The sequence below is a fragment of the Lathyrus oleraceus genome, chromosome 1, assembly GCF_024323335.1.
Source record: "Lathyrus oleraceus cultivar Zhongwan6 chromosome 1, CAAS_Psat_ZW6_1.0, whole genome shotgun sequence".
Lineage (NCBI taxonomy): Eukaryota > Viridiplantae > Streptophyta > Magnoliopsida > Fabales > Fabaceae > Lathyrus > Lathyrus oleraceus.
This window is the reverse complement of record NC_066579.1, coordinates 186,983,621-186,994,259: the sequence shown is the minus strand read 5'-3', so window position 1 is coordinate 186,994,259 and position 10,639 is coordinate 186,983,621. Positions and strand designations below refer to the sequence as shown.

Below are 10,639 nucleotides of genomic sequence, written 5' to 3'. Positions count from 1 at the left end.
GAGATTTGATTACTTGTAATATTTCTGACTTATCATAAATTCCTCAACCATTTCTTTTACATTTTACCATTTGTTTTGAATTTTCCTTTTGATTTCCATTTTAAATCCTTTTTTTATTCATTTATGTGCAACTTGATGTTTGAGCTTAAGTTGTTGATTTGGTTGATCAAAACTTCTATATTTCAAGTCATCCATAGATGGTCTTTGAGGTTGATTCAATCTTCTCTAATTCAATATGTTGATAGGTGATCATTTGATCATATTTTTGACACTTTGAGCTAGTGATAGGTTATCCATAGGTTGTGTCATATTTTTGGGTCCCTTGACTTGTTTGATATTGGATCTTAAGTCAAACACTTGAGATTACTTTCATTTTTTCTTTTGTTCTCTTATTTCTTCTTTAAGTTTTGAACAATTGTGCTTCGTGCCTTGAGAGTTTGATTTTGTATCAACACTCTAACATGATTGGCACATACATTGCTTGCCTCATGATCACTAGCTTGTTACATCTAACTTCTAACACTTTAGATTCTTGCAATTTATATTCTTGCAATTTACTTTTATGTCTCATTATTCTTCATCTCACTTCATACATTTTTCATCTTGTCTTATTCACCTTATGTTTCTTATCTTGTGTTTGGCTTGCTTGACAATATCAATGAATCAAAATATGATAAAATGAATAGACTTGATCCTAAAGACCCATGCATAACTTAGAGTGATACTTTGGACTTTGGACGTAGACCTATGCTTGATTTGGAATGACCTTGGACTCATTAACCTCTTGATCACTTACACCTTGTTCACCTGTTGAACTTTTGAACTTTTGATCTTGTCAACTTATTTTTTTGTTAATTACCTTATACCTCTTCTCATCACATTCTTTAGTTTAGGTTAGCATACATTATTTGGGTTAATCACCTTCATCTGCTTCCCTTTATTTGGTTTAATCACCTTCATAGTTCACACCCCTTTCTTGGTTTTGACACCACCTTTTATCTTTCTGTTCTTGGTTATGACACCACAATTTGGGTTAGTCACCTTCATGGTTCACACCCCTGTCTTGGTTTTGACACCACCTTTTATCTTTCTGTTCTTGATTCAAACACCACAATTTGGGTTAATCACCTTCATGGTTCACACCCATGTCTTGGTTTTGACACTACCTTTTATCTTTATGTTCTTGGTTATGACTACAATTTGGGTTAATCACCTTCATGGTTCACACCCTGTCTTGGTTTTGACATCACCTTTTATCTTTCTGTTCTTTGTTTTGACAACACATTTTTTCTTTACGTTCTTGGTTTAAACACCATCTTTTGCTTTCCATAATTTGGGTTAATCACATTCATGGTTCACACCTCTTTCTTAGTTTTGACACAACCTTTTATCTTTCTGTTCTTAGTTATGATACCACAATTTGGGTTAATCACCTTCATGGTTCACACCCATTTCTTGGTTTTGACACCACTTTTATATTTTTGTTCTTGGTTAAGACACCACAATTTGGGTTAATACCTTCATGGTTAACACCCCTTTCTTAGTTTTGACACCATTTCTCTACTTCTTTTTTGCCTTGGTTTAAACACCGCTTCAGTCAGTTTCTAACCTTTTCTGGTTTAAACACCACCCCCGATCATATATTTCATTTAGTCGTAGTCCTCCAAACTACGGAGCACTGACTTCCTTATTGCACTATGAGGGTACATAGGCACGAGGATGTGAATCCTTGGCAAGCACTTTTCTTTCTTTTCCCCCATTTCTTTCTCTGGCCCAAAGAACTACGAGGCTCCGACTTTCTCATTGCATTATGAGAATACGTAGGCATGAGGGTCCCAATCCTCCTCGGGAACTCTCTTTCTAACCTATTTTCTATTTTACAGGTACATGAAGATAGAAACAACCATCCAAGCAAAGAGCAATCAAAACGGTTCCCATGGAGTACCATGGATGTGAGGGGTGATAATACATTCCCCTTACATAACCAACTTCCTTACCCGTTTCTCTTTTCCATTGGGTTTTATCGATATTTTCCTTTCCCTCTTTTGGGATAAATAAAGTTTGGTGGCGACTCTGTTGTATGTTCGATCGTGTGAAGTGTTCGAGTATATTTCGGCTAGCTTCAACTAGAAACTCTACTGGGGATTGTGACATAGTTGTAAGAAGGAGTTGACCATAGTTTTGATTGCTTTGTTGTTTCCTTGGGTGTTTATTTTCATGTTTTTCCTGCATTTATCATCATGTTTGTTTATTGCATTTGTTTTATTGCTTTAGATATTCATTTGCTAACCCATTATGGATATCTGCATTTTACTGTTGTTGGGTTGGGTTGATGTTACTTGAGGGAAGCTCTACATCCAACTTGAGTATACACACATGATAGACTCGTGGATAGTTGTGTTAACCTACGTTTTGCGCATTGGATTGGCACGAGACCCACACCCATACTAGATTCACTTGGGGGTGCTTTTGTCATGTGAGAATTCACTATGGTAAAGTATTTTCACTTGTATCCATAACTATGAGAAGCCTTTTAGGGATCACCTTTGGAGACTAGTACACACTTGTGAGTGGGATATCGGGTTTTTGCAGGAAACAAAGTTGCTACATACCCTTTTTCTCATGTGACGTCGAACCTTTGAACCGACATCAAGTAGAATATTCAGATTATCCATAATGTACCATGTTGGTGCATATCATTTGCATATCATAAATCATCATTACATCATATAACTTTTTGGCATATGGATTCCTTGGAAAATCTTATTTGGAAAACATAATAATCAAAATCTTTTTGCATAACATGTCATTCATTCATATGCACTTTTCTATCCAAAAACAAAATGCTTACGCTCGTCTTCATCCTCTTCAGAAAGACGATGACTCGACATTGGTATAACACCAGAGCCAACAAACAAAGAATCATGCCTGAATACGAATGAGAAAATGCTACAACCAGGGAGGCCTTAGCTCAACTACAAGGTATGATGGGTACCATCCTAGAACATATCCAAGCTCAGAGGGACAATGTTGTTGTTGTTGTCAATCCGACCGACATTACTGATGTAACAACTACTGCTGACACCACTCTTATTATGGTGGATCCCATTGACACTGTTGTTCAACCAGTTGTTGTAAGCCAACCTTTCTTTCAAACCATCCCTAGTAGGTTTGTTGCTTTCTACCCATTGGGGAATTCCTAATAAATGCAGTCCATAATTTTCTAGTGGGAATCCTTTCGTACCATACCATCCCTTTGTTGCTTCCTCTTCCAATGGAAATTATGTTGCCTTCCCATTGGGGATGCCGAATCATTTCTCTGCTCAAGGGGTTGAAGATGAAGAAACTCGTCATCCTGCTGTGAATGTTGACAATGTTTAGGACAAGATCCCGAGTATAGGGTCCATCTTAGCAATTTCCAAATTCCTTCCCAACCAACTCAGCCAAATCCTTATGTGTTTATTGCTATGGTTCAACCGCTTCCGAACAATGTTGCACTCTAGTATGCTCATTTTGGGGCACCATTTGCTCCTAATGTGCAACATGGGGGGCATTTTTCTCAAGAGGGCACTCCATCTACTCAGACTCTGAACCCTACCTTGATGTATCATATGTATCCATATTTCATGCCACAACACCCGCCTAATCAAAATGTTTTTCAATCTCCTCCAAGGGTTGCCACTCAAAGGGTCCCCGGGTTCAATCAGCCCATGCCTGCAGATTATCAACTTTTAGAGGAAATGGTTCGTGCTATTGAAGGTTTCTCTACTCATGGTTTAAATGCTAGAGAGTTATGATTAGTTCCGAATGTTGTGCTCCCACAGAAACTCAAGGTACATGATTTTCCCAAGTACAAAGGTTTGGGATGTCCTCGTAGTCACATCACTATGTACTGAAGGAAGATGGCTTCTTATATTGGCAATGATGAGTTACTGATCCATTGCTTTCAAGACAACATATCTAGGGAATCACTGGATTGGTACATAAATTTGGAACCAGGGAAGATAAGGACATGGAAAGATTTATCTGAGGCATTCTTGAATCAGTACAAGTATAATCTATATATGGCTCCTACAGGATTACAACTACATAATTAGTCATAAAGGTCTAATGATACGTTTAAAGAGTACACACATAGGTGACGCGAGATGGCTTCAAGAGTGAGGCTTATATTATTAGATACTGAATTGGTAGATATCTTTATGGGAACTCTCCAGGTTTTGTACTATGAAAATGTGGTTGGTAGTTCATCTTCTAACTTTGTTGATATAATCATGAATGGTGAAAGAATAGAAAGTGGGATCAAGTCAGGAAAGATCACTGGTGGTAATAGTAATCAATAATATGCAGCCAGGAAGCCTTCGAGTGGTTATGCAAAGAAGAAGGAATGAAAAAAAATGTTGTGACAGAAAGTGTTCCTCAATACCAAGCTCATATGGCCCATACGCCATACTTTCCTTATCCATATGTAGTCGCCGCTCAGTTCTCACAACAACCTTTCCAATATCAACCGCAATTCTAGCAGCCTCCCCAGGCTACACAACAACAACAACCTACTCAGAGGAAGGCTCCACAAATACAATATCATAACAACGTAAATCAGAATTAGAATCGTCGTAATCAAGGTTAGAATCAGATCGTACACTCATTTATTTCCCTACCTAGTGCATGTAGGGGTCATTGTTCCTAAAGAGATTCCATTGACAATGTTTCCTTACCATCCAAAACACAACCCCAATGTGTCATGTGCTTTCCATGCAGGCTATATTGGGCATTCAACTGAAGACTGTATTGTGTTCAGGAACATAGTACGGGAACTTATTGACCAAGATATTCTGTCTTTCACTAAGGAGAAGCAAATGTGAAGACCAATTAGTTTCCCAATCATGTTAGTCCGACAATTAACGCAATTCTTGAAGAAGAAGAAGAAGAAGAAGAATAAACATAAATGGTCGGCCTAGTGGGTGATTTGAAGACTCCATTATCAGTTATCTCAGAAAATTTACAAAATCATGGTGTTTTGGCTGGTGTTCATGACAACTATGATATATGCAAGACCAAGTCATATAAGTGTGAAGAACTCAAAGGCCGTGTGTCATACCCCAAAATTCACCCTACCCCGAAACAACTTTCGTCAGATCTATGATCCGATTACACATACATTTATTCATTGCTCTGTCACCATAATCATATTAACATTCATAACCAAAGGCATATTGCATGGGCTCAAGGCATGAATTTTAAAAAAATAAATTAAAAATAAATAAATAGAGAAGTCGATTTACCCAATTAGGTAAATCGATTTCCCCTGCGCAGACACAAAAAATAAGCCTTTTTTTTGGCACAAAGGGTATTTGGTTCCCCCCACTTTCCCACTTGCTTTCCCTATAAATAGATGCATTATTCCCCCTCATTTTTCATGCTTTCTAGCCCCCAAAAATTCTGAAACAATATCATCCAACCTCTCTTCTCCAAACCTAAATAAAAAAAAACCTTTCTCTCCCAAAAGTCACCACCACCAACTTTTTTCCATTTTCATATTTTTTTCCTCAAAATGCTCACTCTCTAACACTCATAACTCAACCCCTTTACTAAGCTTTCACCAGAAATATTTTCATCCCAAATCCATTGCTTCACATTCAAGCTCAACACCATTTCTACCTAGCTTTTTTCACATTTTGTGGGTAATGATTTTAACTTAAACTTTTTAACTTTTTGGTTCTTTTTTTGATTAAAAATGGTTGCTTGTTCTTGGTTGGTATTTTGAGATGATTTAGATTCAAGCTTTCAAAAATGATTGACTTTGGTTTACTCACTTTTTTTTTGAGATTTTTTTACTCTTACTATCTTTTTGTTCACCTTTTTGTGGTTGTTTTGTGTGTGTTATCATTTTCTTTTATTGTGGAATTGTTGTTGTATTTGTTTGGTTGATGAGGTCTATTAGATCATGACCATAGTTGTTTAGAGTTGATTAAATCTTCAATGTTTCAAACCTATTAATGGTTGATCAATAGATCATTCATGATACTTTGAGGCATTGATAGATTGCCTCTATTTTAACCATATTTGGGTCATTTGATTCATAGATGAAATCATGTCTTTACATTAATTTGCTAATCCATTTGCTTATTGTTACTAACTACTAATTCGTAACTCCTAACATTTATATTATTGCACTTTAATTCCTTGCAATTTATTTTATTGTTCATTTTATTTTATTTACTTTATGTTTATGTTCACTAACTACTAACTTCTAACATTTATATTATTGCACTTTATTTTTTTGCAATTTATTTTATTCTTCACTTTATTTCAAGTATTTTATGTTTATGTTTATTGTTATCTAACTATATCATTTACATTATGCTAATTTATTTACTACCTTATTATCTTGTTAAATAAAAGAGGAATTAAAGCAAAAGAAAGAGAACAAATCACTTTTTTTAAAATATTAATAGATGGAATTAAGGTTGCATAACTTTCTTTGTTACAAATCTGTTGTTGGTTGATTTTTTAATCATTTTCAATACTTTGCATCAATGATAAGCTATCCCTTAATGTGTCATATTTTAAGTCTTTTTGGCCTAAGAAAATAGTCTTAAAAAATATTCATTTTTGTACATGTTACTAACCACTAATTATACTTCATTAATTTTGTTTATCATTAACCTTTGTTATTGTGATTTTGGTATTATTGATTTATATTTGTTTTATATCATTTATATTCACTAACCATTATTATTGTGATATTGTTTTTTTATCTTGTAATTTACTTTTATGTTATTACCTTGTAATTTACATTAAAGTACGCATCATCATCATCATTGTATAAATTTATCATGCATGTTTATTTACTTGTTATTTATTTTATTGTCATCAAACATTAAAAACAACAAAAATATGATAAAATGATAAGACAAAAATATTCATTCCACTCTTAATCAACTTGGACTTAGAGGATTTCATTTTAGGACCCTTGCTTGGAGGTCTTTCCCTTATCTTTGTGATACTTTGTAAATGTTGGATTTTATTTGTAACTTACATTCATGTTGTAAGAATGACATCATGGCACCACCTTAAGGGGACATGTTTGTAAGACCATTATCCTTTGTTTAGCTTAGGTCACTTTTGCACACAAAAGGCTTTCTCTTGGGCTACCTTAAAATGATACCCTTTAATTTCTTGTTGGTTACTTTGCATTCATGTTGCATAAGACAAATTTCATAATCAAAATAAAATAAACCCTTGATTCAACGTCAAGTTGTATTTTCTTAGCCAAATTCAAAATTACTTAATAATTACGATTATTATTGTGCGCCATGAGCTTTAAGTGGTAGAGAATGAGTGAGAATGGAGCATTCTTACCCTTACTTTGATTATTTTGGATGCAAGACGCTTGGCTTATTGTCTAGAATAATCACCTCCGCCCATAGACTTTAGTACAATATAATCACAAACACTCATTTCATAAAACCCTTATTCAAGGTAAAAATAATACAACTCGTCAAACTCATTTTTGTGCCTTAAGGCATCATCTCGAAAACCCTTTTTTCAAAGGTAAAATCAACCAACACACAAACATTTTCTACTCCGAACTACGGAGCTCTGATTCCTCATCTCCGAATGAGTGATACGTAGGCACAAGGGCCTCAATCCTTGGCGAGCACTATAATAACAAAAACACCCCCCTTTTCACACATCCTTTTGAAAATAAAACGATGATAGATAAATCCCATGTATGTAAAACAATCCAAATAGTTCCCATGGAGTACCATAAACGTAAGGGGTGTTAATACCTTCCCCTTACGTAACCGACTTCCGAATCCAAATCTCGGTTGCGAGACCGATTCCTTATTCTCTTTTAGCGCTTCCCGTGCGCGTCTCCTTTCCGAGGGTTTTATCGACTATTTCCCCTCTCCTCTCCGGTAGAGGTAAACTAAATAAAATTCGGTGGCGACTCTTCTGACTTTGCCTCTCTTTGGCATTTCTTTAGTCCCGGTTTCGTTATCGTGAAATTCCGGTAGCGACAGCTGGCGACTCTGCTGGGGACACAAAAATTCCCTAAGCAAGTCTAGCCTAGTTTGGGTTGTTTCTTTTTTACATACCTAGGGATTTATCTATTATCTATTTTTTTCTGTATATATTGCTTTTGTTGCTAACCTGTACATTTTTTCTTTGTTTGAACAGGTCCGAAACTTTGGTTCTGTGACGAAGAACTTTTGGAAGTAATAATGATTGCAAAGGAAAAAACCTTGTGTGAATGACTCCCCACTCGAGTCTGCGAGTTTTGCTTGAGATAGGAGAGGTTAAGTAGTATTGATCCGCGAGGTGCCTTCCTCGTTAGGGTCGTACGAGAACGTCACTTAGTGGTAGATTCTCTTAAGGGGATTGATGACCGTTGTGCTTTCGACGTAAGCATCTTTTCTTTTACTAGAGTCAATGACCCTAAGACCCCTTTTAGAACCTTTAAAACTATGGCTAGCCTAGACCGATGGTCACGTAGTATAGGCCACCGAGGTGCCTTCCTTGTAAGGGTCGATACGAAGATCTCACTTAGAGTAGATGACTTTGATGGAGCAGTCGCCTGGAAAGTAAATTGACATAAGCGGCTGATAATCAAGGAAGTCTATGACTCTAGGGGCAGTGTCTTACACCCAATTTTCCAAAAGCTTTAGATCATACAAAGCGAGAACCTTGGTTTACTAAGCAGTCATTATTAACTCCATGCTTCGTCACGATGGTCCAAAACCATGAACCCATGCCTAAAATCCTGTGGAAATGATAAACCAATCATTCATTCATACATTCATTCATCATCAAAATAATAAGCAAAGCTCTTAAAATTTTTGTTTGTTCGGACGCAGAATTACAAGACTATTTTCCGACATAATTATGGATACTTTAACAAGAAAAATCACTTCTACTTTCCGCTTCAAGAGTCCCGACATCAGTTCATTAAAGGTCCTCTGTTCAAAGGTCGTAGCTCTCAAAGACAACAAGTTTAGAGCCAATTTTGGGAACATCGTAGATCTTCTAACCGAGAAGGTTGACTATGGTGTTATCACTACAATGTCCCAATACTATGACGTTCCTTTAAGATGCTTCACTTTCCCCGACTTCCAAATCTCTCCAACCTTGGAAGACCTCGAGAGACTCCTCAATCGACCAATCAAAGAATACAACCCTTTCCCAAAGTTGGAAGAAGGCTTCTGTTTGACCGAGCTCTCACTCACCTTGGGTATCAACACCAACAAGCTAGTGGATAATTGGGGCGTTAAAGGATCCATCAAAGGTTTTACTCAAAAGTTCCTAGAAGCCCATGCTTGGGAAATGATTAAAAAAGGAAGACCCGACTTTTGTAGTGCAAATTTGGCACTTTTGATTCATGGAATTGTCCTCTTCCCAAATGTGGACAAGTTCGTGGATCAGTTAGCAGTTGAAGTCTTTTTAACAAAGAATCCGGTGCCTTTTTTACTTGCCGATTTCTACCATACCTTCCATACAAGGCATGATAAGAAGGGAGGTACTTTCCTTTGTTGCGCTCCTATGCTACATCTTTGGATGAGGGCCCGCATTCCTCAAAGTGGACTCTTCGCTGAAAACAAACTGACATGGCCGCAAAGATTCACATCTCTCTCTGCCAGCTTAATTCTATGGTACAAGAGGGAATGGGATACAAAGGACGTCATCGTAAGATGTGGAGAGTTCTCTAACGTACCCTTAATAGGAATGCAAAGTTGCATCAACTACAACCCTGCTATACTCAAGAGACAACTAGGGTACGCCATGACGAGTCCCCCAGAGGAAAGAGATTTCATTCCATTTGTCATCAATACCATGGATCCACTTGATTCAAACGTGAAAAGAGTGAGAAAATCTTGGACAAGCATAGTCCGTATTGACAATGAATGGGGTAAGAAAAACATCCTAGCCAAGGAACCCTATTATGTGTGGGTAAAAGAGAGGGCTAGGATTATTAAGGTGCCGTTTCTTTTTTATCCTTATTCATTCCCGTTGATGCCCGAGCCCGAGCCTGTCCTACAAGAGGACATGGACAAACTTACCAGCCAAATCAAAGAGCTCAAGTTGGAAAACACTCAACTACGAGTCCAACTGAATCGTGCCAAGGAACGTAACCACGTCTTGGAGGATAAGGGTAAGCAAGTATGTGAAAAATTTGAAGATAGTAAGAGAAGGCTCTGATTAGCCGAGGGACAAAGAGTTTGGGTTGGTGGAGCTTTACAAGAAGCTAATTCTGAGCTAGACTTCCGCAACGAAGAGTTGGATCGAGCGTCCCGAATCATCAAGGACCTTGAAAATACTGTCGAGAGGTCTAATTCCATGAAGAAAGAAGCGAGGGAAGATTACGAGGCCCAGATTCTCGAACTAAGGACCACTTTAAAAGAGTATAAGGACTTTCTAGCCAAGGAGCACTAGAGAAAGAAAAGATTCACCGAAGCTTCATACGTGAGCAGTTCAACCTTGGACAAGCTTGCGAGTAAATTAAGAACTTGAAGAGGGGAACCTATGACCAAGCCTATGTAGAATTGCAAAACAACTGTAGACATTGGGAGGAGCGTTGCCATGGATTCGAAGCTACCATTGCTCAAAGGGACGAAATCATCCATAATCTCCAAGC

General features: G+C 37.2%; 1 protein-coding gene across 1 annotated transcript; it reads left to right on the top strand.

The window, feature by feature from the left end:
• The first annotated feature begins 8,892 nt into the window (after nucleotides 1-8,892).
• On the top strand, nucleotides 8,893-10,203 carry LOC127098561 (uncharacterized). The gene has a single exon (XM_051037190.1). It carries the CDS (start codon nucleotides 8,893-8,895, stop codon nucleotides 10,201-10,203), a length of 1,311 nt encoding a protein of 436 aa, XP_050893147.1.
• The last annotated feature ends 436 nt before the right edge of the window (nucleotides 10,204-10,639 follow it).